At 43.9% G+C, this 17,102-nt stretch overlaps 1 protein-coding gene across 3 annotated transcripts in view; it reads right to left on the reverse strand.

Moving 5' to 3' along the window:
* Positions 1 to 2,433: 2,433 nt before the first annotated feature.
* Positions 2,434 to 17,102, reverse strand: part of PIGL (phosphatidylinositol glycan anchor biosynthesis class L) — a 65,192-nt gene continuing 50,523 nt past the window's right edge. The window contains exons 6-7 of one of the 3 annotated variants that reach the window (XM_027131135.1): positions 16,265 to 16,398; positions 2,434 to 2,483 (exon numbers count right to left, since the gene is read on the reverse strand). In XM_027131135.1, the coding sequence (XP_026986936.1) occupies positions 2,463 to 2,483; positions 16,265 to 16,398 (155 nt within the window). In that variant the 3' untranslated portion in view covers positions 2,434 to 2,462. The other 2 variants (XM_027131131.1, XM_027131134.1) reach the window with 2 other exon arrangements.

Below are 17,102 nucleotides of genomic sequence, written 5' to 3' on the forward strand. Positions count from 1 at the left end.
GTTACTGCAGTTTGTCATTTTCTCTGTACGTTGATTTTGCCGCTGAGGCCAGTCACCGAGCGGCAGGTGTTTACTGAGCACTGTTCTGGCGCCTGCAGCCACGTCGGGAGGGAGGGGTCAGGAGGCAAACTTAGGGGCTGTTAGAAACGCGTCACGGGTCACCGAGCTGGGAAGAGAATGAAAGGCTGGTCGTGGGAGACCTGCGGGGAGTGTGATTGGAGCCTTTTTTTTTTTTTGAGAGGTAAATCTGCTTCTGATTTCTTTTTCTTTTTTGTCCCAGTTGTGGTAAAATACACATAACATAAACTTGACCATCTTCACCATCTTTAGCACACAGCTCAGCAGTGTTGATTACGTTTATGTTTTTGTGTCACCGATTTCCACAGCTCTTCATTTTCCAAAACTGAGCTCCTCTACCCATAAATAACCCCTTTGAGCCTGTATTCTTAAAGGAAGCAAGATTTGGGAAGAGAGGAGGGAGAAGTAGCTGTGGGCAGAGGTCCGGGCACAGGGTAAAGCCAGGTCACTCTGGAGGCTTGTGGTGGGAAGAAGCAGTGGGTCAGAAAAATACGTCGAAGCCACTGCGGACAGTCCTGGATCTTTACCTTACAGGCGTTGGGAAGCCTTTTGACTGGTTCCCTGTCCCCACCCTCTGTGTCGCATGTCACTTCCTGTTATAATCAGTGCTTTTTATTACAAGATGCCTTCCTAAAGCATTCTTCCATTATGAAGTGCTGGGTATATACATAAAGGCAAATGCCTAATAAATAATTGCTCTTTGCTTTAGGAAAGTGAATCATGAAATGATCTGGGACATAGGATAGACCAGAAAAAGGGGTGGGGGGAGGAAATACAGACACACTGGATTTCCGTGTGGTCACCATGTCAGCTGACAGCCGGTTGGAAGGAGCTGGTAAAAAGTTGCATGGGTGAAACGAGTATATCCTGGTGCAGTGAATGTCCCCTCTGACCTGCCTTCCCTCTTGCAACGATATATAAAACACATAGTTTTGTGTCTCTTTAATACTATTTTATTTTTAAAATTTATCTATTTATTTACTTTTGGCTGTGTTGGGTCTTTGTTGCTGTGCGCGGGCTTTCTCTAGTTGCAGCGAGCAGGGGCTACTCTTCGTTGTGGTGTGCGGGCCTCACTGTGGTGTCCTCTCCTGTTGTGGAGCACAGGCTCTAGAGCGCAGACTCAGTAGTTGTGGCGCATGGGTTTAGATGCCCCGCGGCATGTGGCATCTTCCTGGACCAGGGCTCCAACCCGTGTCCCTGCTTTGGCAGGTGGACTCTTTTTTTTTTTTTTGTGAACTGCCTTTTCTCTCTTTTTTTTAACATCTTTATTGGAGTATAATTGCTTTACAATGCTGTTAGTTTCTGCTTTATAACAAAGTGAATCAGCTATACATATACATATATCCCCATATCTCTTCCCTCTTGCGTCTCCCTCCCTCCCACCCTCCCTATCCCACCCCTCTAGGTGGTCACAAAGCACCAAGCTGATCTCCCTGTGCTATGCGGCTACTTCCCACTAGCTATTTTACGTCTGGTAGTGTATATATGTCCATGCCTCTCTCTCACTTTGTCCCAGATTACCCTTCCCCCTCCCCATATCCTCAAGTCCATTCCCTAGTAGATCTGCGTCTTTATTCCCGTCTTGCCCTTAGGTTCTTCATGACCTTTTTTTTGCTTGTTTTTTAGATTCCATTTATGTGTGTTAGCATACGGTATTTGTTTTTCTCTTTCTGACTTACTTCACTCTGTATGACAGACTCTAGGTCCATCCACCTCACTACAAATAACTCAATTTCGTTTCTTTTTATGGCTGAGTAATTTTCCATTGTATATATGTGCCACATCTTCTTTATCCATTCATCTGTCGATGGACACTTAGGTTGCTTCCATGTCCTGGCTATTGTAAATAGTGCTGCAATGAACATTGTGGTACATGACTCTTTTTTTTCTTCACACACACACACTGTATTTTATTTTTACAAGAGATAAACTGACACCAAGCATTGTAAATGGGTGACCACAACAAAAGCAATAATGATTGCAATTACCAAACACAAAACATACTCACACTATGTCATAATATTGACATTAAGTCCAGGAATCCTCCACTGTAACAGCTCCTTTACTTTGCAGTGAAAATTGATTTGTATATTTTTTGCCTCTGAGTCCTTGTGGGATTTTTTTTTTTATTCAAACAGAAAGAAAGTCACAAAAATTATAATCATCCTCATCAGTTCACTCAGTCCCATGTAATTAATTTTTTTTTCATCTTGATCTTTTGTTAGCACTTTTATGAGTTCATCAGTTTTCCATTAGAGTTCTGAAAATGCTTATTCATTCAGTTCAGCAGTATAGTCAGTTACCAGAAACCTGTACTTGTCAGAGTCTTTTCCATGAATTCCTTGATGATGAAACCCTTTTATAGGAACATATTTGCAAAAGCATCAGAGTACACTCAGAACTGTCTGTAAATGACAAAAGACTTAAAAATGACCACGGTTAAAGATTTGATGAAAGTTCATAATAATGCAATTGACAAGGAAATTTAGTTATTTCTGAGATATACATTTTAAAGTAATAACTAGAATTATAACTTATAACATTATACCAGAACATATGAGATTTTTAGAAATTTCATGTAATGTCTGAAACATTTATATTAACGTATTTCCATACAAGTAACCCAAAGAAAGTTTAGTATTAGTTGTTTTATTTGTTTGTTTTTTTATACTGCAGGTTATTAGTCATCAGTTTTACAAACATCAGTGTATACATGTCAATCCCAATTGCCCAATTCAGCACACCACCATCCCCACCCCACCGCGGTTTTCCACGCTTGGTGTCCATACGTTTGTTCTCTACATCTGTGTCTCAACTTCTGCCCTGCAAACCAGCTCATCTGTACCGTTTTTCTAGGTTCCACATACATGTGTTAATATACAATATTTGTTTTTCTCTTTCTGACTTACTTCACTCTCTATGACAGTCTCTAGGTCCGTCCACGTCTCAACAAATGGCTCAATTTTGTTCCTTTTTATGGCTGAGTAATATTCCATTGTATATATGTACCACAACTTCTTTATCCATTCATTTGTCGATGGGCATTTAGGTTGCTTCCATGACCTGGCTATTGTAAATAGTGCTGCAATGAACACTGAGGTGCATGTGTCTTTTTGAATTATAGTTTTCTCTGGGTATATGCCCAGTAGTGGGATTGCTGGATCATATGGTAGTTCTATTTTTAGTTTTTTAAGGAAATTCCGTACTGTTCTCCATAGTGGCTGTATCAATTTACATTCCCACCAACAGTGCAAGAGGGTTCCCTTTTCTCCACACCCTCTCCAGCATTTATTGTTTGTAGATTTTCTGATGATGCCCATTCTAACTGGTGTGAGGTGATACCTCATTGTAGTTTTGATTTGCATTTCTCTAATAATTAGTGATGTTGAGCATCTTTTCACGTGCTCGTTGGCCATCTGTTTGTCTTCGTAGGAGGAATGTCTATGTAGGTCTTCTGCCCATTTTTGGATTGGGTTGTTTGTTTTTTTGATATTGAGCTGCATGAGCTGCTTGTACATTTTGGAGATTAATCCTTTGTCAGTTGCTTCTTTTGCAAATATTTTCTCCCATTCTGAGGGTTGTCTTTTGGTCTTGTTTATGGTTTCCTTTGCTGTGCAAAAGCTTTGAAGTTTCATTAGGTCCCATTTGTTTATTTTTGTTTTTATTTCCATTTCTCTAGGAGGTGGGTCAAAAAGGATCTTGCTGTGATTTATGTCATAGAGTGTTCTTCCTATGTTTTCCTCTAAGAGTTTGATAGTGTCTGGCCTTACATTTAGGTCTTTAATCCATTTTGGGTGTATTTTTGTGTATGGTGTTAGGGAGTGTTCTAATTTCATTCTTTTACATGTAGCTGTCCGGTTTTTCCCAGCACCACTTATTGAAGAGCGTGTCTTTTCTCCACTGTATGTTCTTGGGCAGGTGGATTCTTAACCACTGCGCCACCAGGGAAGTCCTTTGTGTCTCTTTAAAAACATAAATGGCATTCTGTACGTTTTGTTCTGCAACTTGCATTTTTGTTTGGTAACATCTTGATCTCATGTCAACATACAAATCCTCATCATTGGCTATTACATAGATTTGCAGAGTATGGGTCTAGTCGACTTAACTTTTTTTTTTTTTAATGGAAATTAGGGTTTCCAGTTTCTGCTTTACAATCAGTGTTGGCAGTGAGCATCCTTTTACAGGCCTCTTTGTACATGTGTATTATTTGAGGCTATAGAAGATGAATTGCTAGGTTGAAGATATGCATATTTTAAACATTAAAAATGATCAGTTTCCCTCAGAAAGTATATACCAGACCCTGAAAGGTCCACCAACCCCGTGAATAGTAGTGCCCTCACCAACACCTGATGTTATCAGTCTTTTTACTTGTGACCAATCTGTTGGGTGAAACAGTTTCATTTCTTTATGTTTCCATTTTTCAGATTACCATGAGTTTGAGCATCTTTTATATTTTTGGACCCATTTTTATTTCCTGTCCCGTAAGTTCCTTGATCACATCCTTTGCCCATTTTTTTTTGGGGGGGGCTATTTTTTTTTCCATCCACATGTTAAAAAATATTAGTAAATAATGTGTTTCAGATACTATTTTTAAAATTAATTTTTGGTGCTTTGTATGTTCAGGATATAAATCCTGTGATGAATTTTGCAAATATTCTTTTACAGTTTGTCACTGTTCTAACTCTGTTTATTCGGGTTTTAGATTTTGTTTGTTTTCTTTTTTTTTTTTTTTGCAGTACGTGGGCCTCTTACTGCCGTGGCCTCTCCCGTTGCGGAGCACAGGCTCCGGACGCGCAGGCTCAGCGGCCATGGCTCACGGGCCCAGCCGCTCCGCGGCATGTGGGATCTTCCTGGACCGGCGCATGAACCCGCGTCCCCTGCATCGGCACGCGGACTCTCAACCACTGCGCCACCAGGGAAGCCCCCGGGTTTTAGATTTTGAAGCGCTCAAATTTATCAGTCTTTTCTTTTCTTTTTTTTTTTTCCTTTATGGCATTCTGACTTTTCTGCTTCCTGGCTTTTATGATTTATATCTCGTTTGGGAATACCTTCCTATCGAGCTTATAAACCAGATTTTCTTCTACTGCTCTCATAGTTTTTTGGTGCCTTTTTGGTTTTGTTTTAACATATAGCTCTTTAATCTGGATTTTTTTTTTTCTGAGTGGTTTTCATTTTTAATTTTTGTCTGTAGTATGAGGTTGGGGTTCAGCTCCCCACCCTCAAAATGGATAACCACTGACTGCATTGGCCCTTCCACTGACTAATCCATCCGTTCCTTACTGATTTAAAATGTATGGTCTAGATGAGGTTGTTTCTGGACACTACTTTTTTTTAAAAAATTTATTTTTCTATAGTCCCACAGTTACCAAAGCATTTTAAATCCCTAAAGTTTAATGATGTGCTTTAAAAAACCTGATAGAATAAATCTTCCTGATTATTCTTTTTTGATTATTTTGTCTTCCAGATGAATTTTAGAATTAGTGTATCGAGTGCCATATAAAATCCTGTTCGGATATTGATTGAGAGCGTGCTGAGTTTATAAATTAATTGTGGGGGGGGAGGGGACAGGCTTCTTTACAATACTCAGTTTTATCCTCTGGGGAAGTGTGACATCTCACCAGTTGGTTTTGTTCCTCTCGGCTCCTCTGTCAAGCTTCCTGCTCTTCTGCATGTGGCAGCCGTGTAGATGGCGCATCCTGTGTTAGGTTTATTCCTGGATGTCTTATGGTTTCGGGCCGTCCTTGTGAACGGGATCTCTTCTCCACTTTGCAGTTGGTTATTGCTGGTGGGGAGGAATGCTGTTGTCTCTGGTATGTTACATTTTACCTGGCTACTTGTTGAGCTTCTGGTGACTTTCTAAGCCAGCCTCCTGGAAACACCCCTCGGCAGTGAGGGCACCGGGTGGGCCCCCGGCAGGAGACTCCCGGCTTCAGCCTCCTGAGCTGTCTGTCATCTTAGATGTTGGTATTTTCCCACATGCTTGGGGCTCAGAGAAGGCAAGAGTGTGATGCTGGCTAGAAGGAGCTCTGGCTAAGACTGTGCCTTGGAACATTAGATGCTGTCGGTAGCAGCCTGGCACCTGTCGCTTCCTTTTGGTCGCGGCCAGGAAGCTGCCTCTCACATGACAGTCCCACGCGTGCCCCGTGGAGGAATCTGAAGGCATCTGTGTTACAGCTTTGTTGTACATCTTCTGAATTCCTAAAGGAAGGCAACAGTCCTAAACATGGCAGGAACTTCCAAAAGACAAGTTCAACTAGCTGTGGTGGGTGGAAATCCAAGCTCTGGGATTCCCTCAGGATTCTTTCTTTCCTGAAATCAACCCTCACCCCTTTAAGGCCCGGGTCACGGACCGGTGCTGCTTTTGTGACTGAGGAGGTGCTCGGGGACGGTCTGTGGACCCCTAGCTCGCCCTCTGTTGCTCCCCTCGGGCGGGGAGAGCAGCCCTGGCGCTGGGACACAGCCGTTGCTCGGGGCCCAGGCTGGCAGATGGCTTCCGGGAGAGCACGTTTCTGCTGTTCCTGGTGGCTTCCTTTCAGGCAACAAGGCTGCCACCGTGATCATTCATATGGAGTAGACCTAGGTCGGTGGGAGGAACGACCCTCAGCAATTCCGCGCTCATAGACTCTGATGAACCCTGTAGATCACCGGGATCCTTTCCCTTGAAGACCTCACCGCTCTCAAACTCCTCAAGACCTTCCCCCAGGGGCACTGGGTCAGACCCCGTGTTGTCCAGCTTTTAATTACTGAAGTTGACTACACTTCATGTAGATTTTCCTGGTAATACTGTCCACGAGGGATGGGAGCCCCTGGCAGGGGTACCTGTAGGATTCAAACTTGACCAAGACCTTAACACTCTGATCAAACCAGAACCATGTCTCTGCTGCCCAACCTCTTGTGGGCCCAAGAGCATAAATGTCCTGTTCTGTCCGTCCCTCCACACAGTTTGACTGGTTCACTTTTCTCAGGATTCACTGACTTTACACGATAGGCTGGTCGGGTGGTCTCCAGCGTACGGTGTGCTCCCTCCAGGAAGTGCTCAAGAGGGTCCATTATGGGTGGGAAGAAAACGTTAGAACTCCTATTTATCCTTTAAAATTTGTTTTTTCCGTATGTTTTATAATGTGCACTTAGAATGTATACATTATTGAAAACTCAAAAGTCGGGAGATCATTGCTGTAGCCGCCTGATTCTGTTCTCCCTCTGATCAGTGCTGCACATCAAACAACTGTCTGTGCATCTCTGTACGAGTTTCTACTTCCCAAGGATAAGTGCATGTGGAGTCCAGGGATATGTACATTTTAAAGATTTCTGACGTACTGATTTCCAGAAGATTCCACCATCTTCTGTTTGCCCCAGCAGCATATATGTGTCCATTCCCTCACCTACAGAACACTGGGCGTTACTATTGATAGACATCTTTGCAAATTAGATAAGTGAAAATGGCATTTTCATATAATCTGTGTTCCTTTAGTTAGTAGTGGGATTTTTTTCACATTTATTTCGTGTGTGTGTGTTTGTGAGAGAGAGAGAGAGAGAGAGAGAGAAAACGAGAGGGAGAGAGGGGGCAGACCTATTCATGTCCTCTGCCCTGGAAAACTCCTACTTTAATCCAATCACCACCTTCAGTGAAAAATAGATTTTCATCTTTGCCTTAATTTGTAGCCACTACTGAGGTTGAATAGTTTTTCCTGTTTAATGGCCATTTAGATTTCCTCTTTCATGAATTTTCCATCCTTAATCCATTTTCCTTTTGGGATGTTTTCTTATCAATCTTTATATATTTGGGCTATTAACACATGTGTGATACCTGTTAATTTCAGAAACCTGTGAAATACCTGTTTTTTTCCTTTACTCCTTTTATGAGTTTCCAGCCTGGCTTTGTAAGGGCTGCCCCATTCCAAGGTATATATGCATTTAGAGTCTCCCAAGTTTCTTAAACAATATTTTAATTGTTTTGATTTTTATGTATAAATCTGTAATGCATGTACAGTGTGTTTCTGTACTTGGTATAAAGTATGGAGTCTTTGTTTTCTTACAAATGCCTGACCAGCCATCCTGAAACAATTTATTCAATGTTTCTCCACTGAGTTAAAATGCCCCCTGTACTGTACAGTAGCTCTCATATAATATGGATCTGTTTCTGGATTTTCTCTTCTGTCCAACATCTGTGTACTCCTTTGCTTGTATCATACTGTTTTGGTTGCCGTGGGTTTATAAGTTTTAATGTATAGAAAGGCAGGTCCCATATCTGCATTGTTTTTTTTTTTTTTGCGGTACGCGGGCCTCTCACTGTTGTGGCCTCTCCCGTTGCGGAGCACAGGCTCCGGACACGCAGGCTCAGCGGCCATGGCTCACGGGCCCAGCCGCTCCGCGGCATGTGGGATCTTCCCGGACCGGGGCATGAACCCATGTCCCCTGCATCAGCAGGCGGACTCTCAACCACTGCGCCACCAGGGAAGCCCTGCATTGTTTTTAATATGTATAGTTTGGCTGTTTTTGGACATCTCCTCTTCTAATATATTTTCAAAAATAATTTTATCCAAGTCCAGAGATAATCTATTGAGTTTCTGACTGCAACTACATTAAATTTATATGTTAACTTTGTAAGAATGGGAATTGATGAATATAACATGTAAATATATACGTTTAGAAATTGGAACTTGTACATACCATATATATTTGGTGCTTTTCAGTTTAGTTATTAACTTTGTAAGGATTTTACATTAAATCTCTCTATCGGGGAACGTGGTACAGTTCTCCATTTATTCAGGTCTTGTTTTATGTCCTGCATTAAATTTTTTTTTAACTTTTAAAAACTATATTTAAAAGAAAAGCAGTAAGCACTAAAACTGGGTTAACGTACAAATAAGATTTGTACTCTGCAGGATTTACTAGGCTAGCAGGTTAGGTGAGTACCGCCAGGCTCAGAGAGCGATGCCAGCTTTATCATGTGCGTATCCTTAGAGTAAGCTAGAACATTTTAATGCAGTATTATTTCTTGAATTGAGATAGAATTCACGCACCATAAAATGTACGCTTTTAATGCGTAGAATTCAGCGATTTTTATCTATTCCCAAGTCTGTCCAGCCTTCACCACTGCCAAATACAGAACACTGCACGTCCCCAAAAGGGTCCCCACACTCCTCAGCAATCACTCCTTTTCCCCACCCCCTGGAAAACACCAGTCTACTTTCTGTCTCTGTGGATTTGCCCGTCCTGGACATTTTATCTAAGTGGATTTGTACAGTAGATGGCCTTTTGTGCCTAGCTTATTTTACTGAGCATAATGTTTTTCAGAGTTCATCCTCGCTATAGCATGTGTCAAACACTTCATTTCTTTTTATGGCTGAATAATACACAAAATGCCGTATTTATCTTTTCATCAGTTGATGGACATTTGGGTTGTTTCCACTTTTTGGCTGTTATGGATAATGCTGCTACGAACACTCGTGCACAAGTTTTTGTACGGACACGTTTTCAGTTTTCTTGGGTGTATACCTAGGAGTGGAATTGCTGGGTCTGATGGTAAATCTTTAAGTGACTGAGGAAGAGTGAAACTGTTCTCCACAGCAGCTGCACCGTTTTACATTCCCACCAGTCATGTTCGAGGGTTCCATTTCTCCATATGCTCACCAACACTTGTTATTGTCTGTGTTAGTTTGTTTTAATCACTGCCTTTCTACTGGGTGTGAAATAGTATCTCATTGCATTTTTTTGTTTTGTTCTGTTTTTGTTTTTTGGCTGTGCCGGGTCTTAGTTGTGGCTCGCGGGATCTCTTGTTGTGGCGCGCGGGCTTCTCTCTATTTGTGGCGTGCGGCTTTTCTCTTCTCTAGTTGTGGCACGCAGGCTTAGTTGCTCCGCCACATGTGGGATCTTAGTTCCCCAACCAGGGATCAAACCCGTGTCCCCTGCATTGGAAGGCAGATTCTGTACCACTGGACCAACAGGGAAGTCCCCTCATTGTGGTTTTGATAGACATTTCCTAATGACTAATGATGTTCTTGTGCTCATTGGCCGTTTGAAAATCTTGGATAAATGTATATTCAGGTCTTTTGCCCATCTTTTAATTAGGTTGTCTTTTTGTTGTTGAGTTGTTTATATATTCTGGATACTAGGTCCTTATCAGATATTTGATTTGCCAATACTTTTTCCCATTTCACTTTTTAAAAAAAATTAATTTATTTATTTTATTTATTTATTTTTGGCTGCGTTGGGTCTTCATTGCTGTGCGTGGGCTTTCTCTAGTTGCAGTGAGCGGGGGCTACTCTTCATTGCGGTGCGCGGGCTTCTCATTGCGGTGTCTTCTCTTGTTGCGGAGCTCAGGCTCTAGGCGCGCAGGCTCAGTAGTTGTGGCTCGCAGGCTCTCTAGAGTCCCGGCTCAGTAGTTGTGGCACACAGGCTTAGTTGCTCCGTGGCATGTGGGATCTTCCCGGACCAGGGCTCAAACCCGTGTCTCCTGCATTGGCAAACGGACTCTTAACCACTGTGCCACCAGGGAAGCCTCCATTTCACTTTCTTGATAGTGTCTTTTGATGTACAAAGGTTTCTATTTTTTCTTTTGTTGCTTGTGCTGTTGGTATCATATTTAAGAAACTGTTGCCTAATCCAAGGTCACAAAGATTAACATTTGTGTTTTCTTCTAAGAGTTCTAGTTTTAGCTCTTAAATTTAGATCTTTGTAGTAGCTTTTAAAATTGGGGCATGTGAGTCTTACAACTTGGTTCTTTTTTTAAGATGGTTTGGCTTCTGAGGCTCTTGCAATTCCATATTGTTTTAGGATCAATTTGTCAGTTTCTGCAAAAAAGATAGCTGGAATTTTAATAGTGATTATAAAATTATACAGATCGGGGCTTCCCTGGTGGCGCAGTGGTTGAGAGTCCGCCTGCCGATGCAGGGGACCCGGGTTCGTGCCTCAGTCTGGGAGGATCCCACATGCCGTGGAGCGGCTGGGCCCGTGAGCCATGGCCGCTGAGCCTGCGCGTCCAGAGCCTGTGCTCCGCAACGGGAGAGGCCTCAACAGTGAGAGGCCCGCGTACCGCAAAAAAAAAAAAAAAATTTAGACAGATCTTATATCTTTTATGTTGAGCTTATTCCTAGGTATTTTATAGTTCTTGAAGTTGATGAGAATGGGATTTTTTCCCCCGTTTTCATTTCTGTCACATTATTGCCAATTAAAGACAGTCTATTTATTTTTGTAAAGATACCTATTATCCAGCTGCCTTACCAGATTCCCTCATTTAGTAGATTTTATGGACATCTCTTGGGTTTCTAAACACAGCTGTCTCTTCTAATACTTATATCAGTTATTTTCTTGTTCTGTCCTACTTCGTCAGCTTCACCCTTCAGAGCAACCTTGATAATCACGACGGTGGCAGCTTACCTTTCTACCTTGTCCACTTGGTTTTAGGTGCTAGATTTTGGTAAACAGTCTGTATTATATTTACTCTATTCTTTTTTCCTATTTTTCTTGAAGGTTGTTATTAGGCATAGTGACTGAATTTTGTTATCTTTCGGCGCCTGTGCGTAGAATATGGTTTTTCTTCTTAATTTGTTGATGTAATGAATTATGTTGATGGATTCCCCAAAGTGGAACCATTCTTACACTCTGGAATAATACCCTGCTTGGTCATGGAGTCGTAATTCTTTTGATGCACTGCTGGATTCAGTTTGCTAATATTTTCTTTTATACTTTTGCATCTATATTCACAAATAAAATTGTCAGGGGTTTTTTTGGTGCTATTTCATGTTTTGTTATCTTGTCTGTGAATTGGAGTACTTTTCTATTTTATGCTCTAAATAATATTGGAATTATTTTTAGATAGCTGCAAAACCATCTAGACTAGGAATCTTTAAAAAATCTGTTCTAATTACCTTTCTAATTTCTTCTGTGGTTATTGGGTCTGTTCCCTTTCACTTTTTAAGTCAATTGTATTCATGTAAAGTCCCATTAATAAGGTGCCCACCATTGGATATAATCCAGTTCTTGTTCCCTAGTTCCTATTCTCAAATGTGGGTGGCCAAAGCTGTACTGGGGGTGTGGGTGTGGAAGGGGGTTTGGAGGCGACCCCCAGATGGGACTCTCTCAGTTTAAGGAGAGCGTTTTTTACTTTGCAAGGGCTCAACAAAAGCAGCAGTGTGCAGCTCTCCAGTGGACGGAGACAGCCACCACGCCAGCCTCAGTCCATTGGGGGTCCAGCCCCTTGCAGAGCCTGGCTCCTCTGCCTCTCCCCACTGCTGCCATGCCTTTGGTCGCGAGCATCTTGCTGCACAGGTGTCCCTCCCTCACTCCTAGACGCGGCCAAGAAAGCAGGACAGCCACCTGCCCAGGAACGCTGACCTCCTTCAGGTCTTGGGTGCACTAGCTTGATGCTGAGTCCTGGGAAGATTAAAAAAACTGGTTGTCACTCATCTTGCAGTGATGCAACCCTGCATTTTATGGGATTGAAGTGTTTGGACCCTATCTGTGACATTATGGTAGGGTCTGGCGGTGGTCCAACATGTACTCGGAAGTCATCCATTTCCTTTCGATTTTCAGTTTTGTTGTCCTGGACTGTGCAGGACTCCTATAGTTTTCCCAGTCTCTTCCATTTTTGTGGCTGTCCTATCCATTCTGTTCCCAGTAACGGCACATTTGTCTTCTCTCTTTCTGAATTGGAGCTTCCCCTCTTTGGGCCACTTCCTGGACCACCAGCTGGACTCGGAATAGCTTCCAAGCCAGACCCCTTGCTGCCCTTTTATTTGTAGCACCATTTTAGGACATAGGTTCCTGAGTGTTAAGCTCCAGATCTCTCTTCCTATTTCCTGCTTCTCCCAAAAGACTGATAGTGAGATATTTGATTGTATGCCGTTAAACGGACATGTCTTCCCTAGATTCAAATCTGATATGTAGGCCACGAAGATAAATCCAAGGAATTATGGTTGAACTAATTCAGTATAGAGCATTCTTCTTCTTTTAAATTAATTAATTTATTTAATTAATTAATTTGTCTGCACTGGGTCTTTGTTGCTGCACTGGGCTTTTCTCTAGTTGAGGCGAGCGGGGGCCACTTTTTGCTGCGCTGCGCGGGCTTCTCATTGCAGTGGCTTCTCTTGTTGTGGAGCACGGGCTCTAGACGCATGGGCTCCAGAGCACAGGCTCAGTAGGTATGGCGCACGGACTTTGTTGCTCCGCGGCATGTGGGATCTTCCCGGACCAGGGCTCGAACCTGCGTCCCCTGCATTGGCAGGCGGATTCCTAACCACTGCACCACCAAGGAAGCCCTAGACCATTCTTTTGTGTGTGTTTATGTCTGATGAGGCTGCTTTGGAAACAACGTAAAAATACATTGCATTTAAGAAGGGATTTCAGAGCACTTTACATTCATTTACGACAATTGCGTGTCTGTGTTAGGGGGTTGACATACATTGTGCTTTATGTAAACTGTCTTGCACAAGAGCTTGAGAAGCCAGCAGGGTGGCTGTTGTCCTCGGGTGGTGTGTGTTCCGGTGGTTGTGGATTTGCTGCCCACAGGAAGAAGCTCAATTCTGGACAGCCCGGTGGCCTGCAGGGCCTCCCTTTCCTTAGAGGCCAGGCAGCTTGGAGGAGAGGGGCCGGGACTCAGTCTTATGCTGGGATCTCCTTGTCTCAGGGAGATGAGCCGCTCCAGACACACCCTGGGCTCCCTGGCCATTTTTCTCTCTGTTCCTTGGGTCTGAGAGCCCTTCCTGGCTCAGAGGAAGTGCAGAGAGTTGATTCTCATGTACCGGGAGAAGAGCACGTAGAGGTGGCGGAACCAGAGCAGCTGGCTGCGGTGGCAGGACATGGCTCTCTGGAAGAATCAGAGGACCGGTCGTGAGTGCTGGCGCCGGTGGTTGGTTGTTTTCACTCTGCTTCCTCTCCTTCAGGCCTCCTCCCACCCACATACTGCAAGCTATGGCCTGATCTGGCTTCTGCTGTGCCCTTCGAACCCCTCTGGATTGGACTCCCCCTCCCGTCTCCTGATACCCGATGGGATAACAGCAGAGGATGCTGATGCAGCCGAGCACTACCTCAGTTTAACAACCCTGTGAGTAAAGGACTATTATTATTGCTTTTTTTTTTTTTTTTAACAGATGAGGAAACTGATTCATCAGTCTCAAATAGCAAGTAGGGAGTAAAGCTGAGATCGAACCCAGAGCCATCTGGTTGACTGTGGAGCCTACATTCTTAATCCCTGGCTCCACTACCCTGCATATATAACTCGTATAGGGCTGTTTTGTGCCCAGACGCCTATGGATTAGCCAAGCTGGGTAATTACAGTCACTCTTAGAAGAAGAAGAAAAGGAATAGTACCCATATGTACTGGCTCTCCCTGCCATGCAGTGGGGGAAACGTTATCCTGTTATTCAGATCCAGTGTAGCTCAGTCTTTAAACAGAATAGATCATAACAACTGATTTAACTAGATGTAACCTATATAAATGGTTCCTGTTTTTCTCTAAGTACCATAATTAATGCTTATAATCTAAGCTAATATCATTGCAAACCTCTACGTAAAAAACTCATTTTATATTCACTATTGGAACATCCGTGGCTTAGGGATGTAAACACCCCTGTGATGCCTGCAAGCTTTAAGTTGATAAAGAGAATTATCACCATATTCAGGCAAAATATTACATAGCATGGTTTCAACAGGAAGTACAACTAAAATTTTTAAATAAAAATGACTTTCAGAAACAAAATGGATGTGTGAACTCACAGAATAATATTTCAGTTTTGAAGACCATAGTGAGAATAAAAGGCTCATTTTAGAAAAACGTTGAGGGAAGATAGGAACTCTGTGGTCCAAACACACTTGTCTACTTGTGAGAGATTCCGAGTCACAGGGGCTTCCCACATCCTGCTGCCCAGGTGGCCAATTTTGTAGATTCCCTCGTCTTTCAGTGGCTGCAGCACCCACTCAATAAGATGGGCGCTTACAGTAATTATATATTTATGGCCAGTTTGGCTTTTTACAAGCTTTTCTTCCTATTACTTTTCGTTCAAAAATTTCAAAGGAATACTGCAAAATATCAAAATTGTTTCTATTTCCTCCCTACTTTTGGAACATTTTCACTACGTGTGTTTCAAAACTATGATTTTTCTGATTATATAGTACCATACCATTCACCTGCTAAATAATCTTAGCTCCTTTTTTGGGCCTCATAAATCATACTAGTGAACATTCTTGTACATCAGTCTCTGGACACAACTTTATTTCTTTAGGATAAAATTCTGGAAATAAAAATTAGTGGGTCAGAGAAAGTATAGATTTATTGATATATTGCTCTGCAACCCGCTTGTGTCTACTTAACGTATTAAGAACTTCAGAAGGTAAGTACAACTTCTGGGAAGACTTCTGATATTTACTACTGTTGCTTCCCAGAAAATGATAGCCATTTACACACCTATGTCATTTAACGGCTCAACATGGGTTCTAGCCTTTGAACCTTTCCACTTGGATAGCAGAAATGGAAAGGGTCAAGGCTAGAACTCCTCAGCAGCCTCTCAGACCACCTGCCCCACCGACCACCAAGAGTCTTCACCAGGAGGGCCTCGCCGGGCCTGACTCCTCAGCCGGCAACCCGTGGTCAGCCCCAGTGGCTCTTTACAGAGGCTCCTGGCAGGTCTGAGTTCCTCTTGGCTCAAGCTGGGAGCACTGGTCCACATGTAGCAGGGAAAAACCGGTAAGTCGAGATGTCCAGCCGTAAGGGGTGTGTGACCTATTTTATGGTGCGCCCATGCCATGGAACACAGGCAGACATTACAATGTGAACACCTAATAACCCTGGAGAAAATGGTCGTGATGTTGCTAAAGTAGGTTTCCAATAAGCAGGCTCTGTGTCCCCCGCTCTAAATGCCTGTGCATGAATACTCTTTATGGAGGGCGTATATACTGTCAAGAGTGGCTACCCCTGAGGGGTGGGCTTGCAGGCAGTGGGGTTTCTTCTTTTCTGTATTTCCAGATTTTCTACACTGAGCCTGTATTGTTAATTGCCTTTTTTCCAGCACATATTATTTCTATAATCAGAAGAAAATGTGCAAGTCCCTGGTCTGCGGCTCCCAGGGTCTGGCTGCGGGCCAGCTCTGGGGACAGAACTGCTGTGGAAGGCCTCGGTGAGGGGCTTTGAAGAGCCAGGGACGGGGCGCAGACCTGGGGGGGAGCGCAGGGGTGGCGGGGCGGTCCTCACCTGGGCCTGGGCCGCCTCTCGGCGACTGAGCACGAAGAGGGCATCGCGGGCACACAGCAGGGAGCAGGGCAGGTCCAGCAGCGACAGGTACTTGCGCAGCAGGTTCACAGACTGAAGCGTGAGCACTGAGCACCCTGGGGGGCGGGCAGAGCGGAGACTTGCTGCCTCAGGCAGATTTTCCTGGGTGCCCACCCCTTGCTCCGGGCTCAGGGCAGGGCAGTGTCAGCAGAGCTGCTCTTTGCCCATCATTCTCACAGATAAGAAGGGTGAAAGGGCCCCAGAACACCTGACGGCTGCCCTCTACCTGCTCTGTGCCCCCAGCAGGGAAGGGTCGGCTGCTAGAGGCTGGGGTCGAGGCCCAGGGAGAGGGGATGCAGATAGGATTTCTGTCCTGGGAGGCCAGAGACCTGGTTCCTGCTCGTCACTAAAGAACTGATGGGCTTGGGGAAGTCCTTTCACCTCTCTGAGCCTCAGTTTCCCCATCTGTATGATGGTGTTGGTCATGAGTGTGGGACCGGCCTGTTTCCCAGGGTTGATACAAGGATCAAACACACTAGGGTCATGTTCCGAAGCCCCCGTGGCACTGCCAGCCAGAAAGGCCATCATTCCATCCCCAGGGTTCTCCTGTGAGGGTGCACATCGTGACAGAAACCAGCTCAGGGAGGTTAGGGGGTGTCGCACAGAAGCTGGCCAAGCGGGTCAGACGCCTTCCTGTGAGTTGGGAAGAGTTTCAGACCCGTCCAGCACCCATGCGTCACCCACAGCCTGGCCAGTTAACTGGGGGATGGGTGTGAGTTTCGGTGGACATCCTGAAAGGATACCAGAGGCGGAACAGACC

Source organism: Aethalodelphis obliquidens, unplaced genomic scaffold (assembly GCF_003676395.1).
Source record: "Aethalodelphis obliquidens isolate GAN/ISIS:26980383/991018 unplaced genomic scaffold, ASM367639v1 scaffold38, whole genome shotgun sequence".
Lineage (NCBI taxonomy): Eukaryota > Metazoa > Chordata > Mammalia > Artiodactyla > Delphinidae > Aethalodelphis > Aethalodelphis obliquidens.